The 20,691-nt window shown below is 43.5% G+C and overlaps 4 protein-coding genes and 1 long non-coding RNA gene across 5 annotated transcripts; 2 read left to right on the plus strand and 3 right to left on the minus strand.

Moving 5' to 3' along the window:
* The first annotated feature begins 156 nt into the window (after positions 1–156).
* LOC9266226 (uncharacterized) lies at positions 157–3,903 on the plus strand. The gene is made up of 11 exons (XM_015764775.3): positions 157–471; positions 591–673; positions 770–905; positions 983–1,476; positions 1,596–1,643; positions 1,910–2,084; positions 2,200–2,312; positions 2,407–2,503; positions 2,657–2,876; positions 3,063–3,222; positions 3,311–3,903. Exons 1-11 carry the CDS (start codon positions 249–251, stop codon positions 3,722–3,724), a joined length of 2,163 nt encoding a protein of 720 aa, XP_015620261.1. The 5' UTR covers positions 157–248; the 3' UTR covers positions 3,725–3,903.
* A 233-nt stretch (positions 3,904–4,136) lies between these two features.
* On the minus strand, positions 4,137–6,956 carry LOC4325009 (uncharacterized). The gene is made up of 5 exons (XM_015768895.3): positions 6,453–6,956; positions 5,559–5,715; positions 5,062–5,112; positions 4,799–4,891; positions 4,137–4,483 (listed from the first exon to the last, which is right to left on the minus strand). Exons 1-5 carry the CDS (start codon positions 6,587–6,589, stop codon positions 4,406–4,408), a joined length of 516 nt encoding a protein of 171 aa, XP_015624381.1. The 5' UTR covers positions 6,590–6,956; the 3' UTR covers positions 4,137–4,405.
* Positions 6,957–7,863: 907 nt separating this feature from the next.
* LOC4325010 (protein PLASTID TRANSCRIPTIONALLY ACTIVE 10) lies at positions 7,864–12,351 on the minus strand. Its single transcript, XM_015760769.3, has 12 exons — positions 11,602–12,351; positions 10,553–10,612; positions 10,432–10,461; positions 10,260–10,333; positions 10,085–10,166; positions 9,773–9,846; positions 9,567–9,633; positions 9,334–9,426; positions 9,024–9,200; positions 8,858–8,908; positions 8,623–8,774; positions 7,864–8,546 (listed from the first exon to the last, which is right to left on the minus strand). The coding sequence occupies exons 1-12, from the start codon at positions 12,301–12,303 to the stop codon at positions 8,153–8,155; spliced, it is 1,956 nt and encodes a 651-aa protein (XP_015616255.1). The 5' UTR covers positions 12,304–12,351; the 3' UTR covers positions 7,864–8,152.
* Positions 12,352–12,478: 127 nt separating this feature from the next.
* LOC4325011 (uncharacterized) lies at positions 12,479–20,359 on the plus strand. The gene is made up of 3 exons (XR_010738749.1): positions 12,479–12,837; positions 17,042–17,116; positions 17,675–20,359. It is a non-coding gene; the product is annotated as an uncharacterized lncRNA (long non-coding RNA).
* LOC9266691 (putative ABC transporter C family member 15) lies at positions 13,217–19,412 on the minus strand. The gene is made up of 10 exons (XM_015760762.3): positions 18,593–19,412; positions 17,060–18,507; positions 16,695–16,781; positions 15,728–16,315; positions 15,478–15,642; positions 15,110–15,404; positions 14,329–14,849; positions 14,107–14,170; positions 13,768–14,007; positions 13,217–13,652 (listed from the first exon to the last, which is right to left on the minus strand). The coding sequence occupies exons 1-10, from the start codon at positions 19,410–19,412 to the stop codon at positions 13,555–13,557; spliced, it is 4,326 nt and encodes a 1,441-aa protein (XP_015616248.1). The 3' UTR covers positions 13,217–13,554.
* Positions 20,360–20,691: the final 332 nt, after the last annotated feature.

A 20,691-nucleotide genomic window follows, 5' to 3' on the forward strand; every position in this document is an offset into this window, starting at 1 on the left:
AATAAAAGAAGTTGTTTTTTTTCAATAGAAGAACCTTTTCCCCCATAGCTCCCGTGATAATAATACGTCTTATAGTGGAGAAGACGTATTTTCCGTCAGCCGCCGCCTCTCGACTTCCTCCGCGACGAACTGCCCCGTCGTGTGTCCACGTGGCTCATGAATCGTGTCCACATTCTAAACCCATAAAACCCCTCTCGGTTTTGGTCCTCGCGAATTTGCAGTGGGCGCCGCCGCCGCCGCCGACCGCGATGCCGTCGATCGCCGGCGCCGGAGGCGGGCGCCTCTTCTCCGTGAACGGAGCCGCGGCCTACTGGGGCAGCAGCCGCCGCCGCCTCCTCCTCCTCCAGCGCCCGCTCTTCTCGTCCCTCGCCGGCGGCGGCACGGGAGACGACGTGACGCCGCATCTGCCCGTGGTCATCGTCGGAGCCGGCCCGGTCGGGCTCGTCCTCTCCTTCCTCCTCACCAAATTCGGTAACCCCCACTCCGCGCCTCCCGGTTCCAGTCGCGCTCAGCTGAAGGAGATTTTGCTTCTGTGGCAAGAGCTGCATCCCGTTGACGCGCTGCTCTCCTCTCTGTCTGAAATCTCGCAGGGATCAAGTGCGCGGTTCTAGAGAAGAATGTGGAGTTCACTCGGCATCCGCGAGCGCATTTCATCAACAACCGCACCATGGAGGTGTGTTGACCGCGTTCGCCAACATTTCCATTTCAGATGTATTTGTTTCGTGTTCTGTTAGTCAGTGTGGTTTGGTTGGAGGGATGATATGAACAGATCTTCCGGAAATTGGACGGGTTGGCTGGGGACATTGAGAGGTCTCAGCCACCAGTGGATTTGTGGAGGAAATTTGTGTATTGCACTTCACTCTCTGGCTCCATTCTTGGTTCAGTTGATCACATGAAGCAGGAAGGCAGGTTTAGTTCTTCTGTCATGGTATCCTGCATCTTTGTGCAATTTCACATAGATCTGATGATTGTTTTGTTGCAGATTTTGACAAGATCATTAGTCCTATATCTGTTGCACACTTCTCACAGCACAAGTTAGTTGATTTGTTACTCAAGAAGCTGGATGGCATTGGCTTTCAGACATGCTTGCCTGGTGATATTGGTAGCTCGACTCAAGATTTGGTGTTGGAAAATAAGATTTTGTTGGGTCATGAGTGTAGTTCTGTTCAACTGACAGACAAAGGCATTTTGATTGGAGCATCGTTTAACGAAGCGGGGAGGATGCAGGAAAGGAAGATTCATTGTGGGCTTCTTCTAGGGGCAGATGGTGCCAGAAGCACAGTGCGTGAATTGGCTGGCATACATATGAAAGGTCAGAGAGACCTGCAGAAACTGGTCAGTGTGCATTTTCGGAGCAAAGATCTCGGCAAGTATCTATCTCGTGAGAGGCCAGGGATGCTATTCTTTATTTTCAATCCTGGTGCAATCGGTGTGCTGGTTGCACATGACCTGGAACATGGAGAATTTGTATTGCAGGTATTCCACATTAACAGACTCGTGCTTATTGTGGCTTTTATGATGTTGTATGCTAGATGGTTGATGTGAACTTATCTTGTGCTTTATTTGTATTCACTTTATCTACTATATATTTTCAGATTCCATTTTATCCTCCCCAGCAGATGTTTGAAGATTTCAGCACAAAGGTGGTTCCAGTTGGATATTTTTCTCTTTTTCAATTCATCAGCATTTCTTGCCTCATTCACATGTACAACTTGTATCAAATTGTATATAAGCTTTTTTTTTCTTCTGAAATATATATTTATAAGTATTCTTAAATCAACTTTAGTATCTTCTTGCTATTGCTATCCTCAGAATTGAACATGTGGTGCATAGCCATTCTTCAGGCTAAACATGATATGCTTGCATCCATGCATAATCTTTTTATATGCTTCTTATTTTGTGATTCTAGATATGCGAAGAAATTATAGTCAAATTGGTTGGATGGGAGCCATCAGATGTTCAGGTTTTAGACATAAAACCATGGGTAATGCATGCTGAAGTTGCAGAGAAATACATTGGTTGCGACAATCGTATAATCCTTGTTGGTGATGCTGCTCATCGTTTTCCTCCTGCTGGCGGTTTTGGTTAGTGTATAACTTTCAGTTTTGGTACTGAAAGATCACCATGTGAAGTTGCTTAATTATGCACTTATGTATCTGAAGTGTCTAAAGCTGTGCACGTCGGGATCTCTATTTGCAGGAATGAACACTGGTGTCCAGGATGCACACAATTTGGCTTGGAAATTGTGCTTACTGCAGAATGGTGTTGCTTCACCATCAATATTACAGACTTATGAATCAGAGCGCCGACCTGTTAGACTCTCCTCACACTCACAGGCTTTCTACAATCCAATTTTAATCTGTCGCAAAATTCATGAATAATGATATGCATGATTGCTAATTGCAGGTTGCCATTTTCAATACAGAACTTAGTGTGGAAAATTTCAAAGCAGCAATGTCTATTCCTGCAGCCCTTGGTCTTGACCCAACAGTTGCAAATTCAGGTGAAATGTCCTGCCTGTGCAAGAGGGCTATGCACATTTTTGTTATTTTCAAGTAAAATATTGGCAGTGTGTACAACTGTTTTTAGGTGATAGTTGAATGCTAAGTAATGTGTTATCATCTCATTTTATGTACCCTTTGCATGTATTTGCCAGTGCACCAAGTAATTAACAGCAGCCTAGGATCAGTCATTCCAAGAAATCTGCAGAAATCGGTTTTGGAAGGATTATTTTCCATTGGTCGGGCACAGGTTTCAGACTATATTTTGAATGAGAAAAATCCCCTTGGATCCTTGAGATTAGCAAGATTGAGAAGCATTCTTGATGAAGGCAAAAGTCTACAGCTGCAGTTCCCAGCAGAGGATCTTGGCTTCCGGTAAGCTTCATTACAGTGAATGATTTGTCAAGAATTTTGATATTTTTACTTTCACAAATTTTGTTGATGGGACATAGGGACAGCACAAATGATAAAGTAGATCACACACTTCTAGAATTAGTGCTGCATTTTCAATAACATTTACTATGTCTGGTTTCTTATGCTAACTAACTTCTGCACTTCCAGTTACGAATTAGGAGCGCTTGTTGCTGAAGATTGTGCTGAAACCACTTATGAAGCAGAAAAGCAGAAGCATTCTAAGAGGTCAAGAGAGTACATCCCCTCTGCTAAGGCTGGCTCACGGCTTCCACATATGCTAATGAGAGCATTGTCTACTTCAAACGAGGTTTGCTCAATTCACCACCTATTTGATGTACACATTTTTAGCTAATATTCTACATGTGTAAATTGTGTACTCCAATGGGCTCTTTCAGGGTGTGTTCTCAACTCTGGATCTAGTAAATGGGGACAAGCCTGAGTTTGCTCTTATCATTGCCCCAATGAAAGTGTCATATGAGCTTGCTCGTGCTATGCTGAAGATAGCAGATGAACTCAAGTTACCAACCAAAATTTGTGTTATATGGCCACAAGGTTCAGTTGATGCTAAAGTGAAAGGGAGCAGATCGGAGTTGGCACCATGGACAAACTATGTTGATGTCGAAGAAGTACCTAGAGCTCCTGTTAATTCTTGGTGGGAGATGTGCCAGATAACTAGTAAAAGTGTAATTTTGGTTAGGCCTGACGAGCATATAGCATGGAGAACAGAATCTGACAGGGTGACAGATGCAGATTCAGAAGTTAGGAGAGTCTTTTCTGAAGTTCTATGTCTAACTAGCCGCATCCAGTAATTGTCATCATTTCAGTGACAGGAGCTAAGTGTAGTTAGGGATCTCAGCTGCTCGATCTGAACTGCCATGCAGTTCAGTGTTGCTTGCTATGACAAAATGCCCTGTCCATGACCAATAATTTTTGTTTGTGTAGTTCTTACGTACGCTGATTACCTTGAAATGCATATGATCTTAACTCAGAGATGTTATGTCAACGTGAGTGATTTTCTCTTCGTTAAAAAATGTGGTAAATAATTTGATTGTGTGATTTCTTGTTTATGATAACAGCATTTCTGTTTTTCGAATGGTAATTTTCAGAATCATAATATGGTAACGAATTATTGTTTTATTGAATAGATAGCATTAATATCAAATCAAAGAACTGAATATCACTAAGTACAATGCAATGAACTTACCAAATATAACAAAATGGTAGATCAACAACCATCACTGACATACTCACATTTTAGATTTCACCAGAATAATGAAGTTATCGAACAAATATTCTGTACAAAAATCCTGAGAAGTACATCACCTGAACATACATGTATCACGTGCCGTCAAAACTTCAACAGCACCACAACATCTCATTGTTACAAATCTTACCAATACCTAAGTGACAGGACACTGGAGAAGCCTCTTCTTCTTCTTCTCAAGTCCCCTTCAAATGCTAGCAATTCCCATCCACCTTCAAACACAGCATCATACAGAACCTGATACTACAAGGAACATTTGCCCTGCTGTTGCTAGCATAGACCCAAGCAAAGCTCCAGCAACAACCTGGAACAAGTTTTAACACCCAAAGAAGTTAGCAGCATACAAAATAGATTTTTTTTTTTTTTTTTTTTTGAGATAGCATACAAAATAGTTGGCCATGACTGAAAGAAACAAGAAGATGGTAGCACTGCTGACGAAGCTGCATGATGTGACGATAACTGATAAGCATGGGGTGCTAGGTAAAAGGGGATCTGATGACATTGGCACAGCCAGTTTGTGGTTCAGTTGGTATCCACGTAATCAGCACAATCAATATGACATCGCTTTCGATTGGTGCAGTATAATAAAATGATTAGTGAAAATGGCATTTGAGCAAACCTGGGTTGGAGTATGGCCTAAGAGTTCACGCAATGGTCTTGTTTCAGACAAGGGATGTTCAGAAGGAAGTTCGCAGACTATTTGATTCAACACCTGAATATAGTTAGAAATGAGATACAGTTCAGTATAACTGCACAAACAAATATCTTTCTTTGTGTCATTACAATAGAGGCAAATCTAATACATGGTGTTAAAAGGTGTCTCATGATGATATTAGCATGTTCATATTGATATTAACACATAAAGAAACAGTAACTGCATACCTCTGCTTGCTTTCCAGCATGTAATCTGATACCAGAAGCATCGTACATAACCTGCCAATCAAGTCACAACAGAAATTATGAACCCTCGAGCCTCATCTTTTCGTTTATGCTTATGCTTATCAGCCAAAATTTGAATTTTCAACCTTAAATTTGAAGTTGATTTTAGGGTTTGTTCATCGAAGTTTATTTTTCAGCCTTTGCTTTTAGATTGCTAAGAACACGTATATAAAAGTTTTATTCACAATTTTTTTTTCGTTTGTAAATATGAACAAAATCTATGTCCTTCAGTCAATAAGCGAAACGATGGGGACTACATGTTTAATAATAACAAACAGGAAATCAACAAAAACTCTTGCACAATGCCTACACTCAACATCATGGTGTCCAAGTCGAGGCAAGAAATTGAGTCCAAGCAACACCATCAATGCTCGTTGTCTTTGTCAGAACAAAGGAACTCGATTGAACTAATTAAACAGGATACGAGATGGATAACCTACCACACTTGCGAATATTGCTGCTGTCGCAAATAGGGCACAGCCAAAACCATCTTGGAAGCCAATCGCTACAGCTAGTGCTGTAACTGTGGCAGAATGTGACGATGGCATGCCACCAGAACCGATAAGCTGCTTAGGATCCCATCTGTTCTCCTTATACCTTAATTTCAGAACAAACACACATTAAACTTGTTGCAATATTTTCTATCATAAAAGGACATAATGAGAACTAAGTCACAAGATACATTGCTCATCTTGCATCAGGCTGATGTCAATGAACAAAATCTATGTCCTTCTACCCGAATTAAGATATAGTTAAGATTTACAATGCGCGCAAAGAAAACTTTTTTATACAAAGAATAAACAATGCTTTTGTATCCTCTGCAATTGGCTCAAATGGCACAACAATCACCATCGAGCTACTTGCTAATCCAAAGTGGAAATCGGATAACAAAACAATGTCAAGCAAGAAAATTCATACCTATAATTTTCTCACTTGTGAAAGTACTCCAATTTCTCAAATGCACACAATAACATGTCAAATTGTCGATTGTAGTCTAGCCATGAATAAAACGCACATTAAATCTAAGCAAATCTAAATGGCACCTATTCTCCTTTAAACGGTTCTTAAACCGAAGAGATCACCGGCAATTCCTTTGCCCCCCATCTCAAACTCCCCGAAATCATTCGATAATAAATCTATACGGAATCCTAACATTCTCAATTCCACCATTCTTCTAAGCAAGCAAAAAGAAAAAAAAGAATCGAAACCGATTGTTCTGACGGCCGGATCAGATCTCCGGGAGAGGAAACCGGAGTTCCACCGAACATCATCCGAATCCCCCCATGAGATTCGAATTGAGGTCGCGAGGAGGAGGGGGCAGAGGGCGTACGAACCGGGTGACGAAGAACTTGATGGACTGCGCGACGGCGAAGCCCAGCAAGGCGGCGACGAGGGGGTAGTTGTGGAAGACGGCGAAGTAGGAGAATCCCGCGGAGGAGGCGCCGCCATCACCACCACCGTCGTCGCCCATGGCTCTCCCTTCTCCTTCCCACCCCCCAAGGTGCGTCCCTTCCCTCCCTCCTTCCTTCCCTCTCCTCGCCTAATCCCGGGTCTTCCCTCCCCTCCCCAACTATATTTATAGCCCACCTCACCTCACCTCACCTCCTCCCTAAAATGCTTCCTCCTTCTCTCTCCTCTGCACCAATGGCGATCTTGCTCCGCTCGATCGATCGACGGATTCGAGATTTCTTTGCTGCAACCGTTGCCTTCCCTACTGGACTGTCTCCCTCTCCTCGCTCTCTCTAGCTTGCAGAAAACTACTACTCTCTCTTTCGGAGTACCTCGTGGACATGAAGGAATCGGAATTTGGAGGGGGGGAGCATGGAGAAGAATATGCCGAGGAAGAAGCAAGTTGCGGCTGCTTGTATTATGGATGATGAATTATTGGCGCGCTTTTATTTATTTATTTATTTATTTTATTTTTATTTTTTTGTCCGTGCTGCTGCGGCGGCGGTAGATCCGGGCTTGGTTCAATTCATGTTTGCATGCACCTCGTTCGCGCCGCAAAAAATAAAATTGGCGGAATTTACCGCCACGCCAATATGGTGAATCTGTGGGTGGGTGTGCAAAAACAGTTTAAATTCAACCGAAAAAAATCTATTATGATTTCAGAATTGTCGAAAAATGTTGCTGTCTAGCCCATAGTTTACTCTACTGACAGTTTAAAATACAATAATTTTCTTAACTATGTTTTTTTCTCGAACGCAATTTTCTTAACTATGTGAGTAATTAAGCGATTAACAAGACCTGCATGGTGGCGATTCGTGTAAGGGACATTTTACGAGCGGCCATTTTTTTTTTGGCACAAACTTTTGCAGTTACGCAACTAAGAGCAACTTACACAAAGCTTCACGTATAAAACAGACTGCCAGATTAATTAATATCCTAATGGCGCAATTAATCATAACAAATGTAGACGTAGTTAACCCGTCTGGTGTTGATCAGGTCCACAAACCATAGATTAGCCAATAAACGAGGAGTTCAGATGAAGAACGCCAAAGTCAGGTCAACGAAGACAATGCCAGATCTTTTTTTTCCCCTTTTATGTTGCTTCATTTTTTCCCCAGTTGGAGAGGGTTGACTTATGTTTTCTGCATTAATCCACATAGCCTGCTATTAATCCAAGCAATCATCCTGTAATTGCAGATTTGCAGAGCTTTTTTTTTAAGCTGTGAAGTGGAGTTCACGGTGGATTTTCCATGCTAAAGTCAGTCAATTTGGATTGCTCTGACATAGACTTTGAAATTGTTGGCTAAACTCCTCTTTCACTTTCCAATACCAACTGAATTTTGCATTCTTCAGAAAACCATCACACATAAAATTGCCAAAATTACAGCTTTGAACAGGTGACCAAGCAAACAGCATAGCCTCTAGCAGTCTAGCTTCAACTGTGGCTTCATCCAGGGCTATGCCAGGCAAAGCATATTGCTGGTCTATCATCAACAGTGTTACATCTCCTACAAAATTTGCACATACAACACCCAAAAAAAGAGCTACTATGTCTAAATCATAGTGTGCCTAACATTCTAACCTGTCATTTTGTGATGAAACACCGATTGTGTGGCGCCTGGGGATCCATCATCTTCTTCAAGTCAAGGTCCATCTCATCCTCATACTTCTCGTCCTCCTCCTGTGGCTCCGATGCCTTCCTCTGCCTCTCCCTGGCTTCAGCGGCTTCCATCCGCACCTTCTGCCGGACATAGTCGTCGTACGACATCTCGCACCATTTCTTCGCGTCTCCGATAACCTGCTGGTTGTGAAGCTCCACCTCCCTCTCTAGCTTGGTCTTCTCGGTGTTCTTGGGCTCTCCCCAGTAGTCGTAGCGGTACATAGGCTTACTCGGGTCGTAGTAATCTTTGCCATAAACTTCGGTCTCATCCACGTCATATCGCCCAGGTTCGTCGACAGGAAGCCCAAATGCTTTACGGCTGCCAATTTTTGAGTTAGTGGATATACATTCGGTGGCATCAAATTTGTAGCAGTAGTAACATTAGTTGCAATTACCAGCATATGTCTCTGATAAGAGCTTCCCGCTCTTCGAAAGAACGGCGCCATTGCATTAGATCGTACTCATCCATTTCTTTGTTTCGTCGGAGCTTCCCTACTTTGTATTCCTCTCCTCTTTCCTCTGCTTCCTTTCTTAGTTTTTTTATCAGCTGCAGAAATTAAACTTCAGTATGTTGAAAGGAAATAGCGAGTGATCAATAAAGAATTGTCCTCGCTATGAGGGAAAGGGTACCTGACGCTCAGCACGAGCGGCATCCAGATCAAGCTCCTTGATATCTATATTCTAACAGAAGAGTTCAGAACACAACCAGAATGTCATTGGGGGATCATTGTACTGTAAAAAAAACACCCTACGATAATTGAAAGCTAGTAATCAGTAGCTACGTATGACTGCGTACCACAACTTCCTTTTTCAGCAGTGTGTCTTTGAAATACCCTTCAGTATGTTGAACTCTATTTTCTTCATGAACAATGGAACTATCAACTGTGGACTCATATGTCGTATCCTTGAATTTATCTGGATTTTCCTCCTCATGGTCTAAAATCATTTGCTCTGCATTATGCCACAGCCAAAGCTGCAAACAAAAAAAGGATCAATTTAATACAGGAATAGAAGGAAACAAGGCATGAAAGCTGCCAGAGGATGCTTATATAGGTGGCGAGAGGCATGATAAGCATGTTATCATTTGAGACATGGTCAAGAGATACCGTTTCAACAAAGGGGTGGTCTGATACCAAAGGTTCTTTCTCCATATCTTTCAAAGGTTTTTTCCTAGGAATAGGTGGTCTTCCACCTTCACGCTGTCAGTGCATATACGAGTCAGATGCATGCACAGCACAATACTGAAGAGTATGCATTTCATTAGGCAAAACTAGTACGTGAGAATGCACAAATTATTAAGTTCAACAAAATTATGGATTCAGGAGGACAGAGGTCACACCCACAACTGCTCTGGGTTAGTATCTTCCTTGCGGTGAAATATTGGTGGATAGTCGAACCTATTGAATCTGCGGTTAGAAAGAAAAATAAGATGACAAACAGTTAGTCAACTAAAAACAAACTGAAGAAATGCACAAGACACAGGGCACTGAAACCTCCAGATTGTCAGAAATCATTGGCACACGCATTTCAAATGATGATACTCACATTAGATGATCAATGTTAGGATATACAAAGCGCATTTCGAGTGGGAAACGGAAGCGGTAGGGATCTCGTTTGGCCTGCATCATACAGTTATACAAGCTCCATTAATTAATTAAAGAAATTTCCACAACTCAGGCAACAAAGGAATAAAACTTTTTCTATGAAAAATAAATTCATTTTCAGTTAATGCAAATTGAAAAGACACAATTGGCATATTCACTTAGCAATGCGAACTTCTTAAATATTTCCTTAATCTTTTGTATTGCTGCCATCATATCATTAACCACTGTAAGAGTGAAATTTGAGATCACTAACCAGAATCTCTACATGGACTTCCATGCCAGGTCTGATGTGATGACGGATCCAATACCAATCATTTCCTTTTATTGGTACCCACCTAAACAAATAATGAGATGTAAATGGCACGCAGAATTCTTTCACAAATAAGTATACCAGGTCCACAATTGTATATCAGAACAAGAAACCATACCCATCATGAACACAACCGATGTCCACAAAAGCTCCCTGATAGAGGTGAACACTGATCACTCGACCACGACAGATCTGCATGAGATGCATTCAACCAAACAATCAGAATTTAAGGGCGAGAACAGTCAACAAATTGCTGAAGAATGAGAGTACAATCAGAACTTCTAGCAAACCTGTCCAGGATAGAAGAACGGGAGTTCAAGCTGCATAAAAGCAATCAAGACATCAGGAACTAATAATATCAAGAAATTAAAATTGACCAGGCAGTGAATTGTCAAGAGGTAATGAACATACCATGTCCTCTTTGTAGTCCTCACCTCTTTTCCGTCTGCCAGGGTAGTAATCCTGATCAAACTGCACGACAAAAATAGCCAAAGAGGGGTATTACCGCCTAGAACACTACAAATACTCTTAAAGATGACAAGTGAGACTCAACCCCTAAACTAAAGGTCTAAACCAACAAACAAAGCTTAGTTACAGGAGATAAAATCAACCCATGGTTATCTGACGTGCCTCTCTCTGAAGAGAGCATAAAACAGACAATACCGAGCCACTCAAATGAATAACAAAACAACTTGCCAACATCGAACCTAAGAGTTTAGGACACAGGTGTTCATGACGTACAAGGAAATAGGCATCTGAGGGGGTTCTGAACACCATAACAGTTTTTTTTTTTGGGTCGAAAAGGAACTTTTTTTAAGTGATAAGAAAATACAATAATAGTAGAGGGCCGCTACAAAAGGGGATCCCGTTGCAACGGGATAGATATATTAACTATTCTCTTGCACGAGTATCACAGGTATCAGGTCCTAGGTATCACAGGTACCGGGTAACAGGTATCACAGGTATAGGGTACCATGCAGCTGGTACCACAACAGGTATTAGGTATTAGGTAAGTCTCATATAAGGGTATCCCGTTCCAACGGGATACCGTTGTCTAGGTTTTCTGATAATAGTAGACTGTTCATACAAATGTAAAATACTTTTATTAAGATATCACAAATTCACAATAAACCACTGCAGTAATCACTAAAAAGGTTTATTTTCAACTATCTAGTTATTACCAGAATAATGATTTTGGACTACTGTTACATTCTACAGGTATTTCTTCCATCCTTTGTGAACTTATCACCTCTGATAATTATCATAGTAATTAGCAGCATGCCAACACGTTCCATAACCAATGTGAACTGAAGCAATTGGTCTGCAGATATCTAATTACAGGCACAGACCACTAAAGCATGAACACTTCTACATCTAACTAACACAATGCACAGTCAAACGCAAATTCCCAGTTAAATCAAACCATCACACAAATGATCGAACAAAATTAACGGCTTTACCTTGTAGGACTCCTCCTCCAACCTGTCCCGATTGGCTTCCACCCATTCCTTGTACTGCTTCAAGAACATCTTGTATCGATCCAGCCCCAGATCATCCGGCGCGTTCTCCACCTTGTCCACGTGCGTCACCCCCTTGGCCGCCACCGCCGCCATGTCCAGCCTCTCCGTGAACTCCCTGTGCGCCTCCCTGATGAACTCCAGCTCGCCGGGGTCCACCTCCCACCCCGGCGGCGGCCAGTCCCGCGGCGGCACGAGCCGGAGCGGGAGCTCGCCGGCCCACGAGGTCTCGAGGGGCTCGGGCGTGTCGCGCGTGGCGAAGAGGCGCTCCTCGTACCCGGGCTCGGACTCCACCTTCTCCCGGTACGCCGGGGTGAGCATCCGGAACGCCTCCTGCGACTCCGGCGTCTGGAGCGGCACCTCCTCCCCTTCGTTGAGGCTGTGCCGCGCGAACGCGACCTCGGGGGTCATGATCTCCTCCCACGGCGCCCACCCGTGCTCCACCCAGCTCCGGCGGCGGGCGACGTCCTCGGGCTCGGTGTTCTTGACGAGGATCGAGGGGATCACCGGCGGGTCATCCGCGGGGGTCTCGTCGGGGCCGGAGGGGGAGACGGAGACGGCGATGCGGCGGAGGCGGCGCCTGAGGAGGGGCTTGGGGCGGAGGCCGAGGTGCGGGAAGGTGGCGGTGGCCGGAGTGGCCGCCATTCTTGCTCGGGTTTTGGGGACGACGGCGTCGCCGGCGGTGGCGACGTCGAGGGGTTTAAGTGAGCTGAAACAGGAGAGGATAAGGCAGGTCGTGGGCCCCACATGTCAGTGAGAGATTCAGTCCTTTTGCTACAGTATAATGGCCCATGAGATGAGAAGGCGGAGGCCCAACTAGGCCCACCAAAATTTGGATTTCCGTCCGATTGGGCCTTACAACGAATTCACCACGGCGACGCAGACCAATGCCGCCGCCGCCGCAGCGGCGGCGGCGGTGGCGGCGGCGGAGAGAGAGCGAGACAGCGGCGGTGGAACGCGCAGGCTGGCGGCGGCGGCGGCGGTGGCGGCGGAGAGAGAGCGAGACAGCGGCGGTGGAACGCGCTGGCCAGCCTGCTTTCGCGTTCGGCCGTGCGTGCGGGTCCGTGGGAGGGAGGGGAGCTGGAGCTGGTGGGGGAGGGCGACCGTGTAATGGAGCCGTGGGGCGTTTTCAAGTGCTCGCCAACTGTTCGACCTTTTGCCTCGCAGGGCGTACGCTCGGTATGGACTCCCTCCCAACCCGCCCCGCTGTTTCTGATCGTAGCATTTAGGGACCATGGATTTGTATTTCCAATTACTTTCTGATCTGCCAGCTTCGGCGTTTTTTTAATGCATATTGTGCATCAGTGCTTGTGGAGTAGAAACCCGGTATTCTTAAACTGGTGGGAGGAGCTGTAGGCGCTGCTCTTGATATGTTTCTGTTACCTGGAAATTCTGATGTGCTAAAAACCGATCCATGTGTTATTTCAGCAAATATGGTGGCATGGAAATAGGAGCTATGCCCCTTTTTGTTTACAAAATCAAACTATAGGGTGGCATCGTACTGTGACAACCAATATAAAAAATACCCCGGTTATCCAAACAAATCAACAACGAATGATTTGGTGAATATAATTAAGGCTACAATTTATTTTGATCTAGTAGTTGGTGGAAAAGAATATGAATCTATCTAAGATCACTTGCATTGCCAATATAATATGAACACCATTCAGCAACTGTCCAATTGGTAAGGGCTAGATCAGGAAAAGATCAGTATCTAATGCTAGCATAGTCTTCACTTAAACCAAAATTTCCTTCTGTACTTCTGATGCCTGCTGTCCACTCGTAAACCTTCTTCATGCCCTGTTAGTTTCAATGTTGATAAATACAAGTCTAGATGGAGTTAAGTAGGTTGGTGGCTGCTTGATATCTCTATGTTAACTCTGGTTGATGTCTACCCTATGATGATCTTCCCACGAATTCCATCACCAGCTTTGAGAAAGCTGATGATTCATCTCTGAGGAGATTTTCTGGAGAATCAAACTCTAGTATCTTACCTGCAGTACGAACAATAAAAAAGGTACTTCCATCGCTTAATATAGTTTTTTATAAATTAGAATTGCTTTTGTTGAACCAAAGGAAAAACATGGGTTATTCGTGGATATCTTTTACCTTCACCTAGGACAAGAACAAGGTCACTGTCAATCACAGTAGGAATCCTATGTGCAATTGTAATAACTGTGCAATTGTTTGTCTCTTGCCTTATAGTCTTTTGGATGATATTATCTGTTGCGGTATCAACCGATGCTGTGGCTTCATCCAGAACAAGTATTTTCTTCTTCATTAGCAATACCCTGGCCAAGCATACAAGTTGCCTTTGTCCTACGCTCCAGTTTCCCCCATCTTCAACAACTGCAACATCAAACTTTAGTCATATAACTTGTCCATCTCGAGCAAGGAATTTGGAACGTGAGAATTAAAACTGCTGCAAGGAAAGATAGTTCTTCATACCTGGTGCATCCAACAATCTACTGTCTTCTCTCACAATCTCCTCAAGGCGGCACTTATGCAAAACCTAAAAGATGGGGGGGAAAAATCAGCACTAGACTCGATAAAGGAAGCTGTCTTTAAATTGTTAACTGCTTTCTTGAAAACCTATAACAGCTATAGACACTTAAAGAAATTTCATTTGGAAGAGCATCTTCACAGCACTATATTTTATAGATTGTTTACCTCCCATATTTCAGTGTCCAGATGCTGCTGTAGAGGATCCAGGTTTGTTCTGACTGTCCCTTGGAAAAGAGTCGGTTCTTGTGGTATAACACTTAATCTTGACCGCAGATCATGCACTCCCAAAAGCGATATATCAACATCATCTATGAGTATCCGTCCTTCAGATGGTTCAACAATCCGAAACAAGGCGTGAATTAGAGTCGATTTCCCACTCCCTGTCCGTCCTACCACCCCAATTTTCCTTTCTCCGGGAATTGTGCAGCTTATGCCTTTGAGCACCATTGGCATGTCCGGGTTGTACCTCACTTGGAGAGAATCGATCTGAATGGTTCCACACCAGGGCCATGATTCTCTTGGTCTACAGTCCTCAATGACTAAAGGGGCCTCACTTGTTATGTTTGAGAACTGCAAAATTCTTTCTACTGAAATCATTTTGTTCTCAACGTTGCACAGATTCCATATGACCCATGCTTGTAACACATTAAGGTTAAGGCCATAGGTAGCTGCCAGCCCTGCGAGGCCTAAACAAGGAGAAAACCAAAATGGGTTAGAGTTTATAGCCATGTAATAATATTGTGATTTATCAAAGTACTGTAGAGTTACACATTTAGGGTTTCTGAAAAACGTAAAATACAACCACATGGTTTCTCTGTAAATCCTTTTTTTTTTTTGTAACAACAAACACTGTTTTACCAAAAAGAATAAGCAGGAATGCAATGCAAGACTGCAGATCTAATTATAGCTGTTAGATACGATACTATTTTTTCATGGGAACGCTTACTTGGATCAATAGTATTTCGAGGCATTGAGACAAGGATGACTAGCGTCACAAAGAAGACAAGGTTGAAGAGGAAGTTGATGCGAACACATAACCATTCAATTGTTGCTGAATTGTGGAAAGTGATGCGGGAGTAGTCATCAATTAGCGCAAGACTCTTCCTGAAGAACTTCTCTCCCTGATTAAAGCATCTAATAGTTGCTGCTCCTGATACAGTCTCTGAAAAATGGTGGAGGACTGGAGCTTTTCTTATGCCAACCATCCTTGCTAGTTCTCTAGCTGAACAGATGTAATAGCTCTGCATGAAGTTTTTACAAATTACTAGCATTTTCAAACCTGAGGAAAACATATTGCAATGAATGAAGGTGTACCTGATACCAAGTAGAGATGGCAATTATAATTATGAATAGAATGAATATAGGCCAGGCAATTTGAGACATGATGAAAATAATACTGAGGAGCTGAATTAATGCGAAGATAAGCCCTGCAAGCCTGTAGGGAATGTCTGTGTCAACTGTGCTTTGATCTGTTGAAGCCTGCAAAGCAGAAAACTAAGCCGTGAGAACTGGAAGTAAGGGGCGTTTTTATTACGATATTCAAATGAAGAGGTAGTTGGCTCACCCTATTGAGGATTCTACTTGATGGAGTGGAGTCAAAGAAGTTGATTGGTGCTCGAAAAATACTCCTGGTCATGCCTAAGAAGAACTGATGAGCAGTTTCAATGGCAATCGTTGAAAGGACAATAGCTCTTCCCAATATAAACACAGAACTTCCAGCTGATAACAGCACAAAGATACCTATCATCTTCTCCCTGCTTACTTGTTCCTGCCTCTCAGCTGCCCATGCAATCCAATAGTTGCTACATATCTGCAATCCCTGGAAAAGGACTTGGCATGCAAGAATAACAGGAACGAGAGCTCCGCCATATGCAGAGTTGACAAACTTGCGATAAATATCCCATTTAACTCTTCCAGATTCGCGCTCCTCCTCGCATTCCCTGCCTATTACATTGTGATCTAATTCTATTTCTGTGAGCTCAGTCTGCCTTCTCTTGTGACTCTTATTTTTAGTCAAGACATGTGCTTTTGCAGGTGTGACCTGACTAAGGGATTGGTTATGTGCAGCCATTTGCATTGAGAGTTCTCCATTCCTGTCTGCTACCAAATCATCATATTTTCCGGATTGAACAATCCTTCCATCTTTCATGACCTACAGTTGGACATTTGCAATCATATGTTAGACCATATAACTCTACATGTATGTTCTTAGTAATTATTGCAAAAATGAAATATGACAGCTTGTGACAGGTTTGAAGGATACAAAACCCACCCACTTAGTGGTTCGCTTCCCATTTAGTTGGATGTTTATTTTGCACGTGTGGCACTTGCATTAATGGTCAAGCAAAGGGACTAGGATGCATCAATGGGCTGACCAAAGTCCAATATGACCCACTTGCATCCCTAGCAGCTGCTCAAATTAAGATATTTACAACAATATAGCCATTTTATTTGACCTAAAGCTAACAATTACCAACCATTTTATCACAAGTTAAAATTAGTAACATGTTGAAATTGAGTTGATACCTTACCAGAACAAGATCTGCATCTCTCAAGAACTCTAGCTGATGAGTAACATATATGACTGTCTTAGAGGACATTAGCCTCAGTAAACATTCCTGCAGATGCAAAATATGAATTAGTTTATTTCACAAATTGAAGAAATATTTGTGCTGATGATCTCACGATTCAGTGAGTAAGCCATTTGCGGTTACTAATTAGATTTGGTACTTGATTGCTTATAGATAATTTGCAGATTGTCTAATGGGTGGAATACTTTTGTGTTTTCCTGTTTTGATTATGGTTCTTGCTTTGTGCCTTTGTGCTGTAACATTATTGTACATTTCATTTGAAGCTCATTACAGCTAAACTGTTGCAGATTTCTCATGTACTGTACCTTGAAGAGATGTGCTCCGGTGTGTGCATCCACGGCACTGAAGGGATCATCTAAGAGGTAAACATCAGAATCACTATACAATGCTCTGGCAAGCTGAATCCTCTGCTTCTGGCCTCCACTCAGGTTCATGCCCCTCTCCCCTACCATAGTCATATCACCATTGGCCCATAACTCCAAATCTCTATCCAAAGCACAACCATGCAGCACCTCCTCATAGAAGCTTCTGTCCATATCCTTCCCAAAGAGCACATTGTCTTGAATTGTCCCAGTCTGAATCCATGCACTCTGCGCAACATATGCCCTTGACCCAAAAACTGTTGTTTCTGCACCATTAATCCTTGGGATCTCCCCCATGATGCTGTAAAGGAGGCTTGATTTACCAGAACCAACTGGCCCGCACACTGCAACCTTTTGACCCTTGCTGATGCTCAGCTTTCTGTCAATCTTAAGCATGAATTTTGTCTTCTTCAAGCTATTGTCAATTTCCCAACCATATACCCCTGGTTCAATTTCCATTGCACCAGTCATAGACAGGTCCTTAGTCCTAGTGTTATTGTCAGAACGACTTGGCTTCCCCTGGTGTTCTTCTTTGATGAACTCTTCAATTCTATCTAGGGACACCTTGGTTTGTGTGACCATTGAAACGAGCTCTGGGAGGTTGTAGATTGGATCTTGGAGGATTCTGAACGTGGCAACGGCGGATAAGACTGTTCCAGCTGATAATGGCATCTCCACAAGAATACATACACCAAATGTGACAACCGACACCAAGGTCGGTGAGGCCCAAAACAGGAAGGCAATTGCTGAACATGTGTAGAGATATTTCCTGAGCCATCCCCTCTCCACATCCCTTAGATTCAGTAGCTTGTCAAAGTAAGCTGTCTCCCATGCATGCAGCTTCAATATCCTCATACTCTTCATTGCTTCAGCCATAGCCTTTATCCGTGAGTCCTTCGCTTCCATGATCTTCATGTTGAGGTTCTCCTGTGACTTTGCAAGTGGTGTGTTGCTCACCATAACCAAAACTGTTGCAAGGACTGCAGACAGCGAGGCCATTGCACCAAGGCTACGGTAGAGAATGGCAAGTGCCAAGGATATTTGCAAGGGTAGCAGCCAAATTCTATGTACGTACCAGAAGAATTCGCTAACCTTCTCAACATCGACATCGAGGAAGTTCACAATTTTCCCGCTGGCTGTGCTTGAGTTCTTCATCAGCAGGGATTTCTGATAGATGGATACCATCAGTGCTGCACGCACCCGGAAACCAATCCTGCGGGCACCAAAATACCATTGCCGCTGTGAAAGTGACTCCACTGTCTTTGAGGCAAAGAAAAGGCATGCTAGCATGTAGCCATGGCCATGGCCCTTGTCAGGATTCTTGTCAGAGAGTAGCTCCACTAAGTAGGTGATCAAGAATGGCCCCATATAGGAAGCAATAGTGTTAAGCCCTGGTAATAAATGCAAAGCATCATGTTAGTATAATATAAAGGTCAAAGGGTAGCTCCACTTTTGTTCTTCCAATGGCTCACTAACCTGCAAAGACTCCATTGGCGATCAAAGGTGTCCAGACAGCACAAATAATGGCTCTCCGCATAGGCATTGGCTCAGGTTTCTGCTTGTGAAGTGTCTCTTGAAGCAATGCATAAGATTGGTTTGCCGTGTCAGACTGTGGAACAGATGGGATATGGTCGAGCTCAAGACGCACCTTGTGTCCCTTCTCAAAGATTGGGTTTAACCACTGGAATGTGAGGCAGCTCCACCACCCGGAGTTGGAGAACCTGTCTGTGCTACTGTCATCACTGTCTTCTCTCACAAGCAGCGGTTGGTTCTGGTCTTGCTGGTTTGCTTTGGAAGGTCTCATAGTTACTGCCACGAGGCAGATGAATGTGCACAAGGGAAGAGAAGTGAAATCGACAACAGTTGCAGAGTTGAAGAGGTGAAGCAAATGCAACGAAGTGAGAAGTGATTCGGATAAGAAGCTGAAGAACCACCACGAGAGAAGAACTGAAGGCCAGTTGGATACAACTCCTGCACCTTCATGTTTGCAGTAGAGCAAGAAGAGAGTCACTAGAAGCCATGAGACTGATTTGAAGATCAAATCCAGGGAGACAGTTTGGCGCTTCCAGAACACAAGAACAGAAAAACAAATATGCATCAAGGAGATTGAAGCATTGCAAAGTACAATTATATAAGCTGGTAGCAGGACTTCCCCTTTTCTTTGTGATGAAACCATGTCGCCATGTCCTTCTCGGCGATGTCTCTTGTTCAGCCTGGCAAGCTCTGCAAGGATCCAAACCAGCAAGATAGCGAACGATGCTATGCGGACATAATCCAATACTGCTAAGGTCTCCATCCAATGCCGAAATCACCAGACGGATAATGGGCTTATGGCAGAGAGAAACAGAACACCAAGATGACAGGAACTGCACTGTTACATTGGAGCAAGGCAAGAGTCTAGGGCTAAGGCAAACTTGAAAGAGAGCCAGCAAACAAAGTGAGGAGTGCAGAGCCGATAAGAGCAGACCAAAAGGAGAACCTGATTGCATATGACTTATAGGATCTGGACTTGGGATCTCCTCTTTTTAATCGGACCTGCAATCAACTCGTTCACGACAAGAAGTGCTCTGATCTTTAAAAAGACATATCCATGATTTTTGAGATTCCATTTCCATGTCCGGGCCTCCAAGGTACCTTGAGCTGCAGCATAAAGAAAATGTAGTAACTACAGCTGAAGTGTTTATCCAAACGCAATGGCTATATCTGCAACATGTTATGAGATGCAGACAGAAAGTATGGCAAACCGGGACACCAATCCAAGTTGCCCACAGAGATCAAATCTCGCTACGGCATCCTGACGCCGGATCGGCAACTTTGGAGCGGCATCTCGGTGGCAGTGGAAACTGCCAACAGTGTGCTGTGCAGACATGCATGTGTCCACCATGCGTGCACTTGCATCGAGTCCTTCGGCTGTACGATCGAGTGCATGATCATTGAACTACCGAGGTGGCCAATGCAAAAGAGGACGGCATGTGAGTAGAAGGTGAGCGAAAGACACATACATGCGTCCAATTTGGTTGGTTAGGACCTTGTGGTTGTGGAAGAGAAGGTAGAACCTAGAGCCTGGGGCACACGACACCTGGTAGGATGTTTGTTTTTGGCCATGTTAATTACAATATTATTACTTGATAAGTAAACTATTAATAGGTATAGGATACCTGCTATTTTTTTCTGGATCCGCTACTTTATATAAGTGATGTACTTGGGAAGAAAGAATGGGAAAATGAGTGCTTAACTTTCATACTTCGTGGTTTTATCTTATCTTCTGTTCATTATCCACGTCGCAGAACATGTTTTAGTAGCAGGTGAACTTAAAAGAAATTGTATTGGGATGTGCTTCTATGCTTCTCACTAAAAAAACCTGCACGGATATTAAAGCTCATGAATGATTTAGATTAAAAGTTGCTTAACAGAGTAAAAGTCATTAGGGAGGGGCAATTTTGTCCTGTGAAGTTATCACATACTCGATCAGCCGATGAGGAGTTACAAATCGATGACTCTCAGCGATCGTGCTCGCTTCCTCCACCGTGCATCGCCCGTATACTTTTGCTGCGCCACCCCCTTCTTCCTCCTCT

Source organism: Oryza sativa, chromosome 1 (genome assembly GCF_034140825.1).
Source record: "Oryza sativa Japonica Group chromosome 1, ASM3414082v1".
NCBI classification, from domain to species: Eukaryota; Viridiplantae; Streptophyta; class Magnoliopsida; order Poales; family Poaceae; genus Oryza; species Oryza sativa.